The sequence below is a fragment of the Eleginops maclovinus genome, chromosome 20 (genome assembly GCF_036324505.1).
Source record: "Eleginops maclovinus isolate JMC-PN-2008 ecotype Puerto Natales chromosome 20, JC_Emac_rtc_rv5, whole genome shotgun sequence".
Lineage (NCBI taxonomy): Eukaryota > Metazoa > Chordata > Actinopteri > Perciformes > Eleginopidae > Eleginops > Eleginops maclovinus.
The window spans coordinates 15,204,585-15,225,367 of NC_086368.1; the positions used below are offsets into that span (position 1 = coordinate 15,204,585).

At 40.8% G+C, this 20,783-nt stretch overlaps 3 protein-coding genes across 3 annotated transcripts; 2 read left to right on the forward strand and 1 right to left on the reverse strand.

Moving 5' to 3' along the window:
• Positions 1–670: 670 nt before the first annotated feature.
• On the forward strand, positions 671–4,945 carry emc3 (ER membrane protein complex subunit 3). The gene is made up of 9 exons (XM_063911395.1): positions 671–902; positions 1,283–1,454; positions 1,933–1,990; positions 2,127–2,220; positions 2,384–2,488; positions 2,641–2,722; positions 2,856–2,935; positions 3,223–3,305; positions 4,136–4,945. The coding sequence occupies exons 2-9, from the start codon at positions 1,300–1,302 to the stop codon at positions 4,262–4,264; spliced, it is 786 nt and encodes a 261-aa protein (XP_063767465.1). The 5' UTR covers positions 671–902; positions 1,283–1,299; the 3' UTR covers positions 4,265–4,945.
• Positions 4,946–5,264: 319 nt separating this feature from the next.
• usp4 (ubiquitin specific peptidase 4 (proto-oncogene)) lies at positions 5,265–17,784 on the forward strand. The gene is given in 24 exon segments (XM_063911394.1): positions 5,265–5,286; positions 5,289–5,490; positions 6,805–6,932; positions 7,062–7,192; positions 7,277–7,403; positions 7,543–7,688; positions 8,219–8,280; positions 8,450–8,590; positions 10,941–11,058; positions 11,152–11,325; positions 11,419–11,500; positions 11,503–11,576; positions 11,900–12,124; positions 12,285–12,368; positions 12,464–12,558; positions 12,667–12,849; positions 12,967–13,205; positions 13,313–13,531; positions 13,624–13,694; positions 13,784–13,899; positions 13,982–14,131; positions 14,992–15,095; positions 15,438–15,526; positions 15,717–17,784. Coding segments are annotated over 24 exon segments (3,105 nt in total). The 3' UTR covers positions 15,840–17,784.
• A 480-nt stretch (positions 17,785–18,264) lies between these two features.
• Positions 18,265–20,302, reverse strand: gpx1b (glutathione peroxidase 1b). Its single transcript, XM_063911396.1, has 2 exons — positions 20,006–20,302; positions 18,265–18,939 (listed from the first exon to the last, which is right to left on the reverse strand). Exons 1-2 carry the CDS (start codon positions 20,228–20,230, stop codon positions 18,589–18,591), a joined length of 576 nt encoding a protein of 191 aa, XP_063767466.1. The 5' UTR covers positions 20,231–20,302; the 3' UTR covers positions 18,265–18,588.
• Between the last annotated feature and the right edge of the window lie 481 nt (positions 20,303–20,783).

A 20,783-nucleotide genomic window follows, 5' to 3' on the forward strand; every position in this document is an offset into this window, starting at 1 on the left:
AACATGAGGGGAGTGCAAGACAAAAGCAAGCATACAGGAGTTAAAGGGCACAGCAAAATAACATAGAATATACATAAACCCAAGAACAAGTCAAACCTCCACACAGTAGCAAAACCTTTTTTATGACAGCCCAAATAGTCTTGTTACTGGCAAACGTTAGTCTACCAAGAACTAAAATAACTTAGTCAGCCCTTAATAGGAATTTACTTGATGTACTTTATATTTTGATTGTAAAACTTTTGCATTTTAACTAAAATAAAGTTTTGAATGCAAGAGTTCAGGATTCAAAAGATTTAAGGGATTTTATTGTTGTGATATAGACATACCTGGTAAGCATGATTTAAAAGTATAAGTAAAAGCATAAGGTGAAGTCAACAGTGCAGAAAGAGTGGTAACAGTAAAAAATGGCAATAAGAGTTTAAGAGAAAGAGTTTTCTAGGGCCTTTGTTCAAGGCTCTGGTTGCCTGTGAAAAGGAACCTTTTACTTGGAGCAAGTGATTTATACACTTTAATATTGCAATTCTTAATTAAGTTCAAGTGTTCTTATTCCACCACTGATGCTGTTTGCCCTGTCCTGAGATGGACCTCAGGTTGTATCTCGTTCACATTGACCCGGGCAGACACTCTCCCCCATCACCGCGGGGCGGCGCTGCAGTCCCGTTGAGATGCGGATGAGCTGCAGAAGCAGAAATCTGCTCTCATCCCTGGATCCAACCAACACCACAGTGCGATGGCCGCAGCAGTGGATGCGAACTGTTAAACATTGTTTAATTTATTGAATTTAGTCACTCAGCGTATGTTTTGCGTCTCTCTCAGCTGGGATTAAAACACAGAAAGTGGTTTCTGCTGCATTTAGAGACTCCCCTGCTCCCACCGACCGTGACCCCGGCATCAGGAAGAAGGTAGCCTGGCTAACACTTAACATTAGCGTGTAGCTAATAGTGTGGACTGTATTAATTGGTGGTCATTTCAAACATGATTGCTCCTGATTTCTGAAAGAACAGATCGTGTTTACTTTGTGAGGTTGAGCTTAGATCACATTGTGTGCGTTTATTACGTTAGCCGGCTAGCTAGCTAAACCGGCAAATTGACAGCTCTGTGGTAACGAGGCTCGGTGGTGGCTTGCTACATATGACTAATTTAGCAAACTATAAAAATAAAAAGGCGTTACATTCAATAGAACATCATTTTAATATATTGAATCATTTTAAACAAACAGAGGCTGTTTTTAACTTGTCTGCTATGTACTGAAATAATGATATGGCTGTCTGTGACTCTTTAGTTAAGCTAGCAGGCTGGATGGCTGAGCCGGAGCTGCTGCTGGACTCCAATATCCGACTTTGGGTGGTGTTACCCATTGTCTTCATTACCTTTCTCGTCGGGGTGATTCGGCATTATGTCTCCATTCTCCTTCAAAGTGACAAGAAGTTGACGTTAGAACAGGTTTCTGACAGGTAGGTAATCCTCAGTTGAAAGGTTGATCTAATTTTAAAAAACAAATTGAAATTGGATTAAAATAGATAATGATCCCAAATTGGGAACATTTTTCAGTATAGTAGCATGAAGATAACACGTTGGAACATAATAAGACAAAAATAAAGGATATACATATTATTAGTAGAAGATAAACATAAAAGATAAACAAAGCAGTGAATATATACATATCAATAATGAAGGATATGTATCGATATTGTATTTCTATTGAATACACACTATACATATACAAATATACAGGATTGATGGCAGTGTGCACTATAATAGGCCAGCCTATTAAAATCACAAAATGTAAACATTGAATACAATATATAATTTACATTTGAGTGAGCAGAATAATTACAGTGAGAAACAAATGACTGAATTTGTGTTTTGGAGAAGGAAAGAACTGAGTTGAATGGTTTTACAAACCGTACTTTGTTTCATCTCCAAATCCAGCCAGGTTCTTATTCGGAGCAGAATCCTCAGGGAAAATGGAAAATACATTCCCAAACAGGTGAGGAATTTCATCATCCATTTTAAACTAATGCACAAGTTATTGTCTTATCCACACAAAACAACTATTTTTTCTATTCATTTGTCAGAAGGACAAGTTGTAGGAAAATGTTACTGACAACCTCTCTTTTCATTAGTCCTTTTTGATGAGGAAGTTCTACTTCAATAATCAAGAAGATGGGTTTTTCAAGAAGACCAAAAGAAAGGTTGTTCCACCCTCACCAATGACAGGTAATCCTATTAGGTATTTACCAATACACAGATTATGATAATTCCATTTTAATTGTTGTTATCCACATAATAAAGCCAAACAATTGCATAATTTATTATACAAAAAAGGTCCTTAGCAAGACTTACATTTACTGTTTTTGTTCCATGCTTTATCTTTTCACAGATCCCAGTATGCTGACAGATATGATGAAAGGAAATGTCACCAATGTGCTTCCCATGATTCTCATTGGAGGCTGGATCAACTGGACCTTTTCAGGATTTGTTACGAGTAACTATCTCATTGTCTCTCAGATTTTGCCGCTTGTGATGCACAATGCAACCCTCATTAAAGATAACTTTTCATTTGTCTTGCTACTTGATAGCATATTGTCGATATGGAATTACAACATTGAGTTCCTTTTGTAATCTATTTCATTTCAGCTAAGGTTCCCTTCCCTCTCACTCTTCGGTTCAAGCCCATGCTGCAGCAGGGGGTAGAGCTGCTCTCACTGGATGCCTCCTGGTAAACTAATAATAAACTAATGGGATCTATGGACATGTACTGTATCAGTCCTTTTGAATTAATCTTAAAATACTTAAGATACTATGTGACCTTTTTGTCATTTGTTCTGTGTGTGTGTGTCTTTATCATCTAGGGTGAGCTCGGCATCGTGGTATTTCCTGAACGTGTTTGGACTACGGAGCATGTACTCTTTAATCCTAGGTCAAGATAATGGTAAATGCAGCTAATTCTAAGATAATTTGCAATGTTTTGCATATTGTTTGATGGTAACATGAAATTGTTAATTCTACTTATTCTGATTGTCAGAAGGTTCAACAGTATTTGCCAGCAGTTATTTCATGTAGAACAATATATATTTCAAAACATACGAACAGAGTTGTTTCATTCAAAATGTTTGAAGATGTTACTGGACATTTATAGAAGAAAAACAATTTAGACTTGTGATTAAAGTCTGTGACTTTGGTATATTCTGTAATTGTTTATCAATGCAATCCCTACAGGTGCAGATCAGTCAAGGATCATGCAAGAGCAGATGAGTGGTGCTGCCATGGCAATGCCTGCTGATACAAATAAAGCTTTCAAGGTATATACTGTAGATTCAGCATAATTAACATGGTTGGGCTTTGCTTGGTTGTAGTGTTGTCACCATACCAACATTTTTGTTTCGATACCAAGTCAAGAATTGTGATTTCGATACTTTTTCGGTACTTTTCTTAAAAAAGGGGAAACAGTCTTAAATGTCATTATTGTGCTTTATTTCAAACCTGGGGGGTGAAAATCAGTTAAACAAACTACTTATAGTAGATGAACTACATTATTCAAAAGTTTACATTAACTTTGGATAATAACACAAATAAAGGGAGTACTCTTTTCCCCTCTCCCTCTCCTGACAGCCAGTCCGTCTCATGCAGCTCAATGATCCAGTAATGAGTGACTCGACAGTGAAGAATAAACATATTTATAACTAGTTTAGCAAGTTCCAGATGTAGATAAGATAGTTAAGTGTGTTAAGTCTTTAACTTGAAGTACGTGTTTTGCTTCGCGCACGGGTCCCGTCACAACGGGCGTAGCTGCAGCGTCTTTTTTGTCAACAAGCCGAGGCGCATCTGCAATAGCACTCGCACTTGCAGCTATGCTCTCGTTTTGTCACATGATATGACAGCTAGAGCGTGCATGAGAGAGGGGAGGCACTGCAGGCACGGCTGCAGAGAGTGGAAGCAGAGCGCTTAACACACATAGGAAATACGGCTCTTATTAAAACAATGTCATTCTGTCAACAATGTCAAGTACCAATACTGATGAAATGGGGGAATCATTGCGTTTTTAACTGCAGGGTATCGCGATACCTTTCTAGTATCGGTGCACCGTGCAACACTACTTGGTTGTTAATGTGGTGTCTGTCCTTAATTTCAGGCTGAGTGGGAGGCACTGGAACTGACGGATCATCAGTGGGCACTGGAGAGTGTAGAGGAAGATTTGATGAGCAGAGACTTGGACTTTGATGGCTTGTTTAGCAAGGAGCTGCCATGCGGTATCTTCTGATGGCCTGGTCAGTTATACCTGGAGCCTTCAATTTGAATTTTGATCATTGCAGGGATTTGTTTTTGGTTAAAGCAACAGAGATGGGACAAATCCCTTCATGTTATGCAAAGTTTACATTCACTTATTTGTGATCCTTGTCATTTCACATGTATTATTTCCTTTCCATTCCTGTTAATAAAATCTCTGAAATATCTTAACAATACACTGGTTCTGCTGCTGCCTCGTCTCTTTTTGAGACAAGAAAATGTTTGGGACGATCACAAAATATGTTTTGCTTTTTTAATGCATTATTATTAGCTAGTATCTGTATGGCATCATGCCATTAGGTTATAGAATGTGAACTACCTAGTGATTATTTTTTCTTATAACATCCACAGCTAAACTAGCTGTTCCAATTCTCATATATATCATCGTGTTTAAACAATAGGACACACTACCATTTAACAGGTCTGAATGATGTTTATTCAATTATACTTTAACTACCTTTAATGAGTCCTTTGTTAGATCATAGATCAGGTGGTCTGTGTCAGTTGCCTAAAGTTTTAAGTAGACTCAGAAATTGATTAACTGTTGGCAGAGAATGTTTGTGTGATTGAAAATTATGTTTTGGAAGTATTTAGATGGTTTATTTTGTTATGTAACTCCTGTGTTTTGTACAACATAAAGCCTGTTTTGACAAAATACCTTGTTTTATTTGTTTCAATGCACCCAACACATTAAATACTATTACAATGCAAGCGAGTCATTTCACTAATGTGCCAGTCCTCTATCAAACCACAAGGTTTCATAGGTGAAATTAGTGATGAGGTTTGTTGATGCTTCAGAAGACGTTTGAGGTCATAACAAAACATATTTTTTTAAGTAGCTCCTTTAGTAGGCTTGATGTCATATAGCGTTTTATAGGCGTATGAATGACTGGTTTGGCCATGCTGTTTGCAGAGCAGTCATACTGGATCGATAGAGCTCTGCTTGTACTGACCGTAGAGGAAGAGCGTTTCCCATGAGCAGCGCTCTGAAGCTCGCCACAGTGCGCCTCTTCCATCGGCGCGTTCACGATACCGGCACACTCACTGCATGATGGCCGAGGGAGGAGGACCCGAGCCGGGTGGCGCGGCAGATTCTGACTCGGAGCCGGTAGCAGCACAAATGCCAACCCCTTCAACCGAAAATCACAAACAGACTATTGGATCACTTTTAAAAACAACTCTGAGAAAGGGTGACGAATGGTAAGAATCGGCAGCGGCAAACGTTTCCAGGGTGTTTTCTGTTAGCTAGCTAGCGTTAGCTTGTGAGAAACAGGAAACGCTAAGACGCTAAAGCTAGCAAGCTAACGCTACCAATGGTTTTAAGTCGGAAATTGAAAGCTGCTGAGCTATATTCTGGCAAGCTAATGTTAACAAGTTAGCACGCTAGTTGTTAGCCAGCCTGACTTTCCAACGTATCAGCTGAGAGTGGAATCTGCAGTAACAACTAGTTAGGTTGGCCGTAAACGATCAAACTAACATTGCTAGCTGTGCGGCTCATGTGTTGAGTACTGGGACCTTAATATCTCATTTGTGACAAGTTAAGTGACGTTGGCTGATTTGGTGGCTACTCGCCTGATAGAACAGGCCCTGGATTCAGATGGTGGAATCTCCTGCCAGTCTTACCGGCTCGTTGCTAGATTAGTAACGTTAGTGATCAGGAAACGGGCCTGTTGGCAGGAATATTTTTGCGATGTCATTACCTGCTTGTATTGACATGCCTGTCGAAGTTGTCTGAAAGGTTTCTTTACCGCCCTGCTGCCTGTTTTAGCTCATATTGTTTTATGTCATATGGGTCAGCCAGGCCTAGGCTTAGGGAGTTTGGTATATTAAACAGGCTTTACCACTGCATTTACATTCTACCGCAGAGAAAAGTCAGATGAGCAATAATTTAAATGGCCTTCTTTGTTGATAGAAATGGACACCAAAAGAAGAACCACTTGTTTTATGTCTGTCAGCTACTAGCTACTCGGTCACCATAACAAAAGGTGTTTGAAATGAATCAGTAATTGCCTTTATGTAGTGTCTCAGGGCACTGTGACTTATTTAAAGATACGCTACGGTCTCATGGCATTCAAGCTGGAAGATGTGATTTTACACGAGCATGATTGTGTGATTGAACTCTGTTGCATAGCCTAGAAACAATAACCTTAGTTCAAGGGGCAAAGATCACACACTTTCATTTTGAGACTCCTCTGTTTTGAAGCTGTTGCACTAATTCTGACAGTGGTAAGGGTAACAAAATCCACGACTCAACGGCTTACTTTGTGAATGCTTTCTAACAAGCCTATTAACTAAAGGAGATTCCTGCTTGTGACGAGATTAAGGCAAACTAGCTTGCTCTTACTATAGCTGCAAATGCCAAGGCAGTTTGTTGTTACATAATCTTGTATCATCATTTGACCCTTTTCTGTCCTTGCTTGATATAAAAAAAACATGGTGACCAAAAAATGCTTCATAAAGTCTCATAGATCTCAGAAAAATTAAGTGTGTTCGCACCATCTTATTTTTTTTAAGGTATCTAATCGACAGCCGGTGGTTCAAACAATGGAAGAAGTACGTTGGATTTGACAGCTGGGACATGTACAATGTTGGAGAACGCAGCCTCTATCCAGGACCAATTGATAACTCTGGGCTCTTCTCAGGTAAACTTTAAACAAACATACATAAGACGTTCATTGCGTGCTTTTGACAACATCACAAATCCCACATAAAGATTACAAGAGTTGTATTACCCCCTGTAGTCATCATTTTTCCCCCTGTTTTCTTTAAAGACCAGGAGACTCAGTCCCTGAAAGAGCACCTTATAGATGAACTGGACTATGTCCTTGTACCCACTGAAGCATGGAATAAGCTTGTGAGCTGGTACAGCTGCCTTGAGTGCCAGAGACCCATCGTCAGAAAGGTAACACTGTTGTCAATTTTTGCTTTGTTTATTTTGACCATTCAGTGTTGGAATGGGCTCCTAAATGTCTCCTTTCTGCTCCAGGTTGTCGAACATGGCATGTTTGTCAAGCACTGTAAAGTGGAGGTCTATTTGCTGGAGCTGAACTTGTGTGAGAATGACAACATGGACAATGTTGTTACACGTCATTTTAGTAAAGCTGATACTATAGGTAAGGGGCCACATTGTTTTATGTATTTAACTTGGCATTAAAAAAACTAAATAGATGGCTTCCTACACACTGAAAGCATGGCAAAGTGATACGATAAGATCATAATAATAAACAAGCTCTGCAAATCTTATTTTTTCAGATACCATAGAGAAAGAAATGAGGACGCTTTTCAATATCCCATCGGAGAAGGAGACACGGCTCTGGAACAAATACATGAGCAACACCTACGAGCAGCTGAATAAGCCGGACAGCACTGTACAGGATGCTGGTCTCTTCCAGGGGCAGGTAATGTAGAGCTGTGTTATTCAAATACCCTTCAGATCAATGAGAGACTCTGTTCCTCATTTCTTTTGAGGAACTCCACAGCCCAGTAAAGTACTTGTACTCACTGCGCATGCATAATTCATTGACGGGCATTGTACAAAATAACAGGAACTCTGAGTCTATTGTAGTACAAAAACTCAGCGTTGCAATCATATGTATATATTGTTGAGGTCAAAATGTGTTGTCATAAAGTTCAGGTTATGGTTCAGTTGTATTGCAATGTATTACTAATATGACTTCACTATGGCACAAATGTTTTTGAGAGTAAACAGCAGCCATGTTTTAAAACTGCAAGCTGGAGGTCAACAACAGACAAATCACACATGGAAGGAAGTGAAGTTGATAGACCTACATACAGTACAGCTGCTAAAGCTCTGCAACACTTGGCACAGGTTTAACTGTTAGTATTAAATTCAGGCCTGAGACATGATAGCTCGGACATGAAGGTCATTTGTGCCAGCATAGCTCTCATTTAGCTTGTTTTACCACAGGTGCTTGTGATTGAGCGGAAGAATGACGATGGGACGTGGCCCAGACAAGCGTCCCATTCCAAGTAAGCAAATACCTTGTTGTGGTTTTTTGTCATTCAGGGACATTTGGTGAATTGTATCCTCGTATAGACTTTTAGAGCATTTTTGTTTTGTTAAAACAACATTGAACAATGATCTTTATTTTTTACACACATGTGCTTTCTAAATGATGATTTTGCTCTTGTTCACCAGATCAAGTACAACCCCATCCAGGAATTTCACTACCTCCCCAAAGCTCTCCTCCAACTCAACAGCCAGTATCTCCTCAACAGTGACCAATGGAGACAGCAGCCCTGGCTACACACTCAACAACAGCACCTCCTCCGGCAACAGGCAAGAGATCTCCGCTTCACTCACTCTTTACTCCATTCACAGAGACGATCCTTTACCTCCTGGGCGTTTACTGTGTGCTTTATATGGCACAGGACATTCTGAGGTTCGACCAAACTAAACAAGGCTAGTCTGAACGCGCCCTTATGTTCTTTTGTAGCTGTTACTTCCTCAGCTACGGACAGCTCCAAAGACTTATTGCTTGTTATAGTGGAACTTGCGTATCCTATATTTCTAATTTCTGTGTATTTTATACAAGATTAAATGCAGATTTTCACACATTATTCTTGCATTAACATATAAATTGACTCCAGGGTTTTGTCTGCCCGGTTCACAGGGGTGCTGCACCCTCTTACTTTCGGCGTACGCCCTCATACCAAAATATAGATATTCCCCATATTTTAAATTGATGCCAGAAAACAATATGTTTGTATGATTACTCCAAATATATGAAAATCGTGCCAAATAGGCAGCTTTGTTTTTACGGAGCTCTAAATAAATAGGGGATCGATGTCCGGTCCGTCTGCCGGAAGACGAGTGGCAGACAGCTTACACCGAAACTGTGACTTCTGAATCAAATAGTTTCTTTTACTGTTCCTTTTTTTTTGTAGAGGAAGTAAAGAAACCGTAACTTTGGATTTATTTGATGTTTGAGGTGCAATATATGAAAGTGGCCGGGGCCGTCATTTTGGCCGGAACTGACGTTAGCGCCCTTGTAATATACCCTGGAATGAGTACACTGCATTAGCCTCTACAGCCACTCACCAAAGCATGACGTTTTTGTTAACATAACAAAATAGTTGACAGATTACTAATATTTAGGGATGCACCGATGCCAAATTTCTTGGCCGATGTTTTAATGTCATTCCCTCTGTTATTATTCCATTCTCTGCCAGGAAAACCAAAAAAAAAGTCTCTCAAAATGGTTTCAGTTTCAAAGGCTGAGCAAGTTTGTTATTATAGTACGCTATTTAGAAAGTACGCAGCATCCCCGGATCACCTGCAGCTCTGCCGGCTGTGAGGGGACCAGTGAGCGGAGCAAAACACAGGTTTAGAATTAGACTTATCACACTTAGCTATTGTATCTACCTAAACTAGTCATAAATATATTTACTCTTTACTGACAGATCACTTTGTTACACAATCATGTGCTTCCTGTAATATCATTCATCTTTTACAGCTCTTCTGCTTTTTACTGCTTAGTCTATTCATCAGTTTCCATTTGACAATTTGTTTTGTATCGGGTGTGTTTAGTTTGCTTTCAATGTCACAGTGTGTCACCCAGGGATAAGTACATGTCAACACCCATTTAAAAACCGGCTTTTATGAGAGATGTAGATACACCCCAGAGCTGTATGAGCATACTTTCAATCATGTAGCATTGTGAGGAACATGTTGGCAGCATGGGTCCGTTATAGTGCTTCATTGAAAAAAGCATTATGGTCTTAAGGTGCTCGCTTTAGCTCTTTGTGAAGTTAAGGAAGAGTTGATGGATTATTTTTTAATTTCATGAGAGAAGGCAGGTTTATTAGTCGATATACACAAGTACCAATTGATTTGGTACATGCTTCTGCTTCCAAAGCCTTTTGAATGTGTCCAACTCGTCTCCACATGGGAGAGTGTAGACTGATCACATTATTTTGAATGGCAGTTAGAAGTATTTGTCCACCGTTGTGTTGGATAGCGTTGGATGTGGCTAATGAACTGGCCTCTCAAAGTAGATAATATTGATACAACCAACTCCAGAGGAAAATATCATCGTCATATAACTCTGTAGCAAGAACCGTTTTTAACTGCTCTGTTTTTGGTAATAGAATGTTTTTTTCAAGAGAGATACAAGCTTTGTGCACTCAAGTAGAAAACATTACCATAATTAGTTCCCTGCTCAATATGTGTGTCTGTGCTGAAGACACTATTTGATATAAAATGCAAAATAAGAGATGAAAAATATCAGTGGATTGGAAAATGTTATATAGAACTAAAATATATATTTAGGATATTCAACAACATGTTAAACTGCCCTGGGTTTGTGTGAACTTCTTGGACATATATTTATTAATAATAATAATAATAATAATAATAATAGATTTGATTTGAATGCGCCTTTCTCGGCACTCAAGGACACCGTACATGATAATTTGTTCAGGATTTGCATGCCTTTGTGTATTCTTAATAAGTAGGAGACAGGGTGGTAGCCTAAGCAATATTATAGAGGACACACATGAAGTGGTATTTTGTCAATGTGATATTTTATCCTTATACCATCATTGAGTGTCATGCTTTGAATTATTTGGCTTTATTACAGCACAGTATCTTTGAGGATACCCTTAGTAACAGATCTGCTCTTCAACAGATTGGGAGGCTACAATTCGTACAGCTCCTCCTACAATTACAGAGAGTCGCAGTCACAGCCGGGCCTGTGTGGTCTCAGTAATTTGGGCAACACCTGCTTCATGAACTCTGCCCTCCAGGTATAGAAAACAAACGACTAATGTTACAACTTCGATTCAGCTGTGTTTTAGGCTTCTATGATCACATAATATCCTTTATTCCTCTTCTTCCAGTGCCTGAGTAATGCATCCCCACTCACAGAATACTTCCTCGAAGACCAGTACGAAGCGGAGATTAACCGAGAGAATCCCCTTGGCATGAGGGGCGAGATAGCGGAGGCCTATGCAGATTTAGTAAAGCAGATGTGGTTGAGTCGCAGCAGCTATGTGGCCCCACGTACATTCAAAGTGAGTTGGGTCATCTGAAGTGAATGTCTACAGATTGAAATGACCCATTTATAATCTGGACTTTTTAAACCAAAACTACCTCTTTGTTTCCAGACCCAGGTGGGCCGTTTTGCCCCTCAGTTTTCAGGTTACCAGCAGCAGGACTCGCAGGAGCTGTTGGCCTTCCTGCTCGACGGACTCATGAAGATTTGAACCGCGTCAAGAAGAAACCCTACCTGGCCCTGAGGGATGCAGAGGGGCGGCCGGATGAGGTACAACATAGAACAAACAGAAACAGCGTTGAACTGGGTATCTGTGGTTTTAGACACATTTCAGAAATCAAGAAATCTTCAAACTGTTTTCATACATTCGTTGTGTTTATTGGTGAAGTTGAGTTAAAGAGATTTGACGGAGCTACAAGACATAGCATAGGCTTTTGTTTTGAAGCTACACATTGGGGGCTTTGATTTACATTGTTCTATTTTTAATAAAAGCGCAAAATGCTTCAATGAACTACATTACAATATCAAGATGCACCGTTTCTTCTGAGGTTTAACGACAACATCTAATGAAAGTCGTTCTGTTTTTGTGACAGATCGTTGCAAAGGAAGCTTGGACAAACCACCGCTTGCGCAATGACTCTATCATAGTCGATATTTTCCACGGCCTCTTCAAATCCACTCTGGTTTGTCCAGAGTGCTCCAAGGTGTCTGTGACCTTTGACCCCTTCTGCTACCTCACATTGCCTCTGCCCATGAAGAAGGACCGGACTATGGAGGTGTTCTTGGTGCGGTCAGACCCTCAGTCCAGACCCACACAGGTGAGGTGGAATGAAGCTTCAGGGTTTACTGCTTTAGACTACGACTATAAATAAAGTCATAATAATTAATACCAACTAACTAATACTAGCAATGCAGTTTTGAAAAACAGAGTTGGATTTGTACTTGGTGTTTAATTATGTAACTTTTCCCCCCCGACAGTATCGAGTGGTCGTCCCTAAACTGGGCACAGTGACAGACCTGTGCAGCGCCTTGTCCAAGCTCTGTGGATTCCCCTCTGAAAATGTTAGTACTTATTCCTTTTTAACCATCTAGCTTTAGGTTTCCTTTGTCTTGGGTTCAAATAATGTGCCAACTTTGCAATTTCATCCTCTTTTTAGATGGTGGTTGCCGACGTTTACAATCATAGGTTCCATAAAATATATAGACGGGATGATGGCCTGAACCAAATCATGGAAAAAGATGACATCTTTGTGTAAGTCTCGTTCACGACTGAAAGCGGAGATGTTTTTAGATGGTCACTGAGTTGGCTGTTTAATACTAAGTGTATCTAATGTGTATTTTGTGTTGTTGCTCCTTGCAGGTATGAGGTACAGGAAGAGGACAGCGAAAAGATGAACCTACCTGTATATTTCAGAGAACGCCACTCCAAGCATGTAGGAAGCTCCAGCAGCACCATGCTGTTTGGCCAGCCTTTACTCATCACCGTGCCCAGACACAACCTCATAGCAGACGTGCTGTACGAAAAGATCCTAGAGAGGATTGGGTAAGGACCTTCTGAGTGCAGAGTAAAGAGGAAACAGCCTGACAGTGCCGTGTGACTGCTAATAAAAAACGTGAGTGTATCTGCTGGTTAACTAATCTCCCTTGTTTCTTTTTGCAGGCGCTATGTAAAACAATCCCCAACCCCGAATGGTGAAAGCAGGGCCTCGGCCTCAGCCTCAGCGACCTTTGCCAGCTGCAGCCAGGCTCCTGAATGTTCCACAGCATCTAATGCCAATGCCAATGCCAGCCTGGGTGGCTGCGGCAGCCCGCTGTCAGACGGGGCATCGTGCAGTGCCAGCTCCAGTAACGGCAGCAACCACTCAGGGACCGGCCATGAAACTAACGGGGTATACGATGGTACGCAGCCAACATTACTCATCACCACATTTTAAAAAAGGGTGGAAGGAAAAAAATGATCTGTGCCAAACAACTCCAAAGAAATTATTTCATTGTTGTTTGTTCAGGTGAGGAGGCCATGGACCACCAGGTGAGTCCAGAGCCAGAGAATGGCCACTCCGAAGAGGAGGAAGAGGAAGCGTCTGACTTGGAAAATGGGTCTAAAGGAGACACACCCAAGAGGAACTCGTCTCCAGCCAAACTCTTCTCTTTTAGCATTGTTAACTCTTACGGAACAGCTAACATCAGCCCGCTGCCCTGTGATGGAAACGTCCTCAAACTCAATCGTGAGTGCTAATCTCTTGAAGTTATTTTATTGATCTTGATCTTTTGAAAGCCACATTTTGTTGACAAAGCCTCTCCACACTCTTCTCTGCAGCACATTCCACAGTGGCGATCGACTGGGACACGGAGTCAAAGAAACTGTGTTATGACGAACAGGAAGCAGAGGTCAGCAGGGTAACGTTCATCAAAAAAAAAAAATCCTGTCACAATAACTCCAAACACTGTATTTATTCTTGTGTGAATATTGTGTGCAGGCCTATGAGAAGCACGAGAGCATGCTCCAGCCCCAGAAGAAGAAAGCCACTGTGGCTCTGAGGGAATGCACGGAGCTCTTTACAACCATGGAGACGCTGGGAGAACACGATCCATGGTAGAGTTCACGACAACTGCAGCCTAATTCAGTGTCAAACAAAAACCATGGTCATATGAATGCAATCTTTTTCTAAATGCAGGTATTGTCCAACATGTAAGAAACACCAACAGGCCACAAAGAAGTTTGACTTGTGGTCGCTGCCTCGCATTCTGGTAGTTCATCTGAAGCGCTTCTCCTACAACCGGTGTTGGAGGGACAAGCTGGACACGGTGGTGGACTTTCCCATCAGGTATGCTGGCTGGACTGCTCGTTAACGTAATGGGAGGAGTCTAAAATTCTCACGTTTGATGAAGAAAATTTTACTTTTCGAGTCTTTAGAAGAATTCACTTTTGATAGTTGACGTGTAGAGCCTTTTAGATTTGAACTTAAGATTCATGTTGTATCAGTTTTTCATTATTACCATTATTAATGTTCGTCGGAAGAGCAGTACAATAGATTATGGCCACTAAGTGTTGCTCAATTTTATTTATAGCTGTGGATACACATTAGGTCACTCAATTTGAAAGTAGTGATTGTCATTCGTTTATATTGTGCCCAAGGAACTGAGAAACGCTTCAGTGCAAGTGGCCCTTTAACACCAGGGGGAGCTAAAGTGTACAACCCAAAGAACACTTCGGGGTCGGAATGAGGAAATACTTGTTTTGGACTTGGAAATGGACTTTGGCTTCAGCAAACTTGCATCATACTATAAAGAACAATTACACCTGTGTTCTTATTGTCCCTAACTGTCTTGTTGTATAACTTTTATAGCTCTCAGAAATAGTCTTTTATCATGAGTCGTTTACCTGTTTAAGGTAGTACACAATACAGTCGGTTTCTTTCTTCCTGTCTCACTCTTGGCATCGTGTCTGTTGAGAAACTTGATCAACTAGAAACCAGTAGGCTGAAAACATGAAGTCCAGCTTTCAAAACATGCTGAGTCATGCTCACTAAGGTTGGCTTAGACATACAGTACAGTATGCTTTGTTTTCCAAATCTGATAGTAACTGAATCAATTTTGCGGGTATTCTAATTTGAATTACTCAGTTTCGTTGCGATGGCCATTCCATTTTGTTCTCTTGTGACTGATGTATGTTTTTCTCACTCAGGGATCTGAACATGTCAGAGTTTGTGTCCGACCCCAAGGCCGGCCCCTTCATGTATGACCTCATCGCCGTGTCGAACCACTATGGAGGAATGGGAGGGGGTCACTGTAAGTAGCTTCACATCACAAACCTTTGACAATTAACTGGTATTTTCAGTCAAAATATCCACCCTTTAGTGCTGGCACAATTTTGTTTCTTTAAACACCCCCACAATCAATATGTGTCAAACTGTATTCTGAACGACAGCTTTGTCTCCATGGACACCAGCCAGTTACATATCAATATGGCAGAGTGCCTTAGGCCTCTTTGTTCTCTGTTGACCTATTGTCAAGTCTTTATTTGAGTGAGCTGTGTTTATTGATAGTGAGCCGGTGTGAGATCAGTATCTCTTCCTGGATAAACAAATGAACTGAAGAGCTGTTTGTTTAACACTTCTTCCCCTCTAACAGACACGGCTTATGGCAAGAATAAAGTAGATGGAAAGTGGTATTACTTTGATGACAGCAGTGTCTCCTCTGCCTCAGAGGACCAGATTGTGGTGAGTTTTCCCTCTTCAATATGAATAAATGTTGGTGTATTGTTCCCCAAAAGATGCAGCATAAAGGAATCCTTGGTGTGCTTTTATCAGTGACCAATGCTTGATGACGATAAGCCTTCATGGCCTTCTGTCCGTGGTGTCGAGTGTCCCTGTTTTTGTTTTGTAATCGTATCCATGTCGCCCCTTGCAGACTAAAGCAGCCTACGTGCTGTTCTATCAGCGCAGAGACGAGGAAGCCCCCTCCAAACCTCAGCCCTCGGCCTCGCTGGGAGGAGCCCCAGAAGCAGCCGAAGATCACATGGACACAAATTGAGGAGCCCTGACGCAGAGGGACACGCACTGAAACACATACAGCAAATAGAGACACTTGGACGCACACACAAAGCTACTTTAGTGACAGAGGACTCCGCAGACTCAACATTATCTACCCTTCCTTCCCCGTATTTTATTTGATTGCTGTCTCGTATATTGTCAACTAGAGCCAACAGCCATGTCCGAAGAGTGACCTGAGAGACTTCCTCCCTGCAGCGGGCGGCCCACTGATCTCAGAGCATAGTTTACTAGTCTGGAAGTAAAGAGGAGTATAAATGGATAGAGATCCTCTCACTGGGTAAACAGAATGTTAGAAGTGCCCTCACATGCGTAGATACAAAAAAAAAAATGTTTCTGTTGCTAACAACAACAACAGTCAAAAACCTAAAAAAAAGAATAGAAAAAAAGCCAAATGCACATGTTGTTTCAACCAAAGCGGTCAGAGGTTTTTATGGCGAAATGTACCATCTTATAAGACATTAGCAAGAAACTGGCCTGGATTTCACTCTTGATAGTCTTGCTGGGCTGAGGTAAATGCAAACTTTAACAGTGTGATGTGCACGCGGAACAATACATGCCATGCTTGTTGAAGAATCCTGTGACTTTCTTCCACCTGCAGAGTGGATCACTGATGGCGGATCTGGCTGCCGCAGTCTAACTGTTGCGGTTGTGCTGCTGGCTCTGTGTTGCAATCTAAACCACAGAGGGGATTTCTTTATCAAGGTTTTAAAATCTGCATCCCGACATGAATTGAGGCAGAAGCAGTTTTTGTTCAGCCATCAATTTCTTCTTCTTTGATGCACAGAATGGGCTCTGCTGTTTCTCGGACCCTAAACTCATGAGAGGAGTCTTACCCTGCTTCTAATGTTTATTTTACCTTTTTTTTTGTAATCACAATGCAAAAGCGGCCTTTTGATTCCTGCAGCCTGACTAAAAAAGGGGGCACTTTGAATTCTCCATGAGTACATTATCTACCTGCTTCTGGACATGACAAATCTGTATTATTTGGCCTAGGCATTAAGGGTTGTAGTCTGTCATTCACTTCCACATCATTTTAATGTGTCTTATAGGAATATTTTGATTGCTGCCTGATCAGACCCCTAGTCTTGTACATTAATGCAGCTCTGTATTGAAATGGCTATGTTATTTGATATCTTTAAAGCACACTGAGTGAAGCAAAATAAACTAGTATAAAAGTGGTGCTTTTATTCCTGAAACTTGACTTGCTCCTTGTGATTAGGGACAATGTACATGTGTCATTAGATGGGGTCATGAGAGCAGCACTTAAACAGCTGACTGCGGTCATGTGGACCCGATTTCTTTGCTTCCGGAGATCATAGACATAAGGCTGTCTCTGCTGGTAACTTAAGAGAAGAATCCCTTTTTTAGTCTTTCTGATTTGGGTCATTGCATACACAGTTATCACAGGAAGCACAGTTATAACAGGTGTCTTAAACACATTTACCTATAGTCAGTCTCAAGGATCCTCTGGGGAAACCAGATGGCAGTTAGAACTTAATGAATCTGTTTCCTGAAGTCTTGTTCTGTGGCATAAATTCTGCACTTTGTTGCATCACAGCATGTTGATATGCAGGACCTCCAAGTGCCCTCTTTGCTGGTTGGTCCTCACGATCATGTCATTTGAAAGTTAACTACCTAAATATACTCATTCAAGCCTATGCTTAGAAAAGCTTTACATCATTTTAGGAATCCTAGATACTTTGAAAACAACATTCAGCTGCTAAATGCTGAGGATCTTGTTTTCCCACTAAATCACGACAGCAATTCAAACTCGAAGATAACCCTAGAGATGTACATGATCACACTATTGAAAATAGGTGTATAAATTCTTGTCTTCATATTTATCTTATTGCCGATATCGAGAGTATTTGTTTTTAACTGAGAAATATTTGAATTCGAAGTACAATAAAGACTGGAAGCCTCAACAGGGTGGTTTGTTTGGAATAATTATACGCAGCAAAAAAATAGTATATGTAATTTGATAAACCCACACCAAAGCCGGTGTAATGTCAGTAGTGGTTGTCTGATAACTGTATTTCAAAATGATCTTCATTGCAGTTGCTGCAACTTTGATGACTGGTTGCAACAATGAACTATGATCTGATTACAGTTAATATCCTAGATAAGAAAGTTTATTTGTACAATTACAATGGTACCCTGGTATAAAACCAATATAAAAGAAGGTCAAAATAAGACTTCAAAGTGCTATCCAGTGTTCAAAATAACAATAGCAGCATTAAATCCTGCATGGATATTTGTAAGAAAAGTTGAATTTTCATACCAGATCTTCAGTGGACATATGGAATGATATTTGAATTAAACAATATGGAGTTAATCAAAATTGGCCGTGTTATGGTTGGTGTAAAAAATTGTGTTGCTATGAATTCACAGAGGGGTAGTCAGAAAACGTTTGAAAAAATAAGTTTATTGGTCCCTGAAACACAGCTGTGCTATACATGCACACAGTGCAGCTGCACACATTCAGCCTTTTACATTTCATCAGATACCCCCCTCACAACGAGTTGGTTTCAGAGGGTGACTTCATGTAGTAAAAGAACAGAACACAGCCATCACTGCATATAAGAGAGCACAGGTGGTCTGGATAAGTGCCGTATAACATCTACAGAAGCTATGGAGGGGAAAACAATGAGCCTCAAGGGGACGTGAAGGTCACACTCATCGTGCTGGTGCAAGCTTTAGGATGGACAGCATTTTGGAGGACGGCTTCTTTAGTTGGCCTGACTGAGGAGCTTCTTGATGTCTCCCTCGATGTCGCTGGTGAGGAACCTCCTGCTGTAGCGCTTGAAGGGCACTCCATCCGACCCGATTAGGAACTTCTCGAAGTTCCAGGCCACGTCGTTCCTGCACACCGGGCTCCACATGATCAGCTTGGGGTCGGTCATCAGGGCAGATGGGTCGTCACTGGGAGCAGGGAGCTGTTCCCTCAGGAACACAAACAGGGGGTGGGCATCGTTCCCGTTCACATCCACTTTCTCCAGGAGCTTAAACTTGGGCTCAAAACCATTTCCAGGACGGATATACTTCAGGGACAAAATGATTTCCTCATTCTTGCAGTTCTCCTGTATGGGTGGATCAGAAGAGTATGTGTCATTGGGAGACATTTGAGATAGCAGAGGTGTTCGGTTTACAATAGGAAGTTATTGATAAAGTCCAACATGGTGTCCCTATAGACATGAATTACATATATATAATGATGTTAGTGATCAGGAGATACTCTCATAGGACATTAAAGGTTTGTTAAAACAAGATGAGTGAAAAGCTTGACTGAACACTTAGACCTACATTACTACTTGGCTTAAAGTCTGAAATTGTTGAAGAAAATTGTATTAATGGCTCATAGAGAAATGTAGTTTAACATATTGGTAATCTGTTAAGGAAACCATTCTAACACAGGGCAAACATTTGGGTTGCACAGGTTCCTCTGTCAACAGAATTGATCTGTTTTTGTTTTCTTTATCTTAAACAAGTCTGAGGGAGGAGAGATGACCCCTCCTCCCTCAGACTGTTCAACTTCCTGCTCCGTATTTGAACCATCATGTGCGTAACCGGCTATTAATGAGTTACTAATATTGATGCCATAAACAAATTATAAAGGAAGATAGTAAAAACATATTTTTTGTTGTGTGTATTATAATTGTCAAGCAGAAAACCTTGCATGCATTTAGTTACAAGGAACCAGTTACAAACAAGTATGGCTTTTTGTTCTGAAACCAAATAACTTTACCACATTTCCTGTTTCCTCTATATCCCTGATTTTGAAACTGTCAGAGGAACTTAATTATTCAACGGTCGAAAAAAATGTCTTAAATAATGTATCTAATAACATTATTATGTCCGTAGCAGACACAGAATAACGTTATATAAGACTAAATCTAAACCTGAAACCAACTAAGTAAACGTTAACAATGTAAAGCAAGTGTAAAATAGGCACACAATTGCCTCCATTTGATTAAGTTCATAGTTCCTCCTAACCCTTTTTTACAATAGCTGTATTATGTTTTATAACTGGTTAACTATACTGCAAAGTCTAAACTAAAATAAATAAGAAAAATACATACAAATACAAATAACCACAGTGTGGCTTAAAGTCGATAAGACAGCAGGCCTGTGACGGTCATTGCTCACCTGATGGCCGAACTGGTTGCAGGGCACTCCCAGAATCACAAGCCCCTTGCCGGCGTACCGTTCGTGGAGCTCGTTCATCTGGGTGTAATCCCTGGTGGTCGTACCTCAGAGAGACGCGACATTTTCAATGAGGACAACTTTGCCCTTCAGGGAGGATAAATTAAACGTTTCTCCCGTCAGTAGTCTGGACGAGAGATCGTAAAACTTCGTAGCCTGTCTTGCCATTGTAGATACTTTCCCCTTTGTATTGGTCACACACTCTGCCTTACTTTCCAAGACACTGGCTGCTTCAATTTCTTGAGCGATCCCTATATGGTCAAAGATCCTGTATTTGTTGTCAAGATAGTTCACACCCTGCAGCCAGTGGGACGGCCGCTTTGAAAGTTCCAGTTTACCATCACATTATGAAAAAGACAAGAATGATAAAAATGAATGGAGGCTAATCATAGAAATAAATCAAAGTTATTACATGCATAACCATAGAGGCATACAACATATCCAAATTATTTGGACACCCCAAATCCCATATAAATAACTATGCAGCACTTGAGCCCTTTCGGTTGGGAAATTTACATGTGTATTGTTTGCACCTATGTTACGTGCGCGCGCGCGCGCGTGTGGATGACCATGCAAAGCCTCGTTAAATTCTCAAATCATGACGGTAATGAACTAAAACTTTAAATCATCCATGCTCAGGCGAAGAGCAGGAAGTGGCAGTGAATTCGCTTAATCAACTCCAAACTCTTCGGTGTGGTTGGGAAGGTACGGCGCTCTCGGG

Bases quoted from the DNA above. Each gene is read 5' to 3' on its own strand.
- emc3 (XM_063911395.1), top strand. From the start codon at position 1,300: ATGGCTGAGCCGGAGCTGCTGCTGGACTCCAATATCCGACTTTGGGTG. The intron at 1,455-1,932 runs GTAGGTAATCCT...CTCCAAATCCAG, and splicing joins TTAGAACAGGTTTCTGACAG to CCAGGTTCTTATTCGGAGCA. The intron at 3,306-4,135 runs GTATATACTGTA...CCTTAATTTCAG, and splicing joins ATACAAATAAAGCTTTCAAG to GCTGAGTGGGAGGCACTGGA.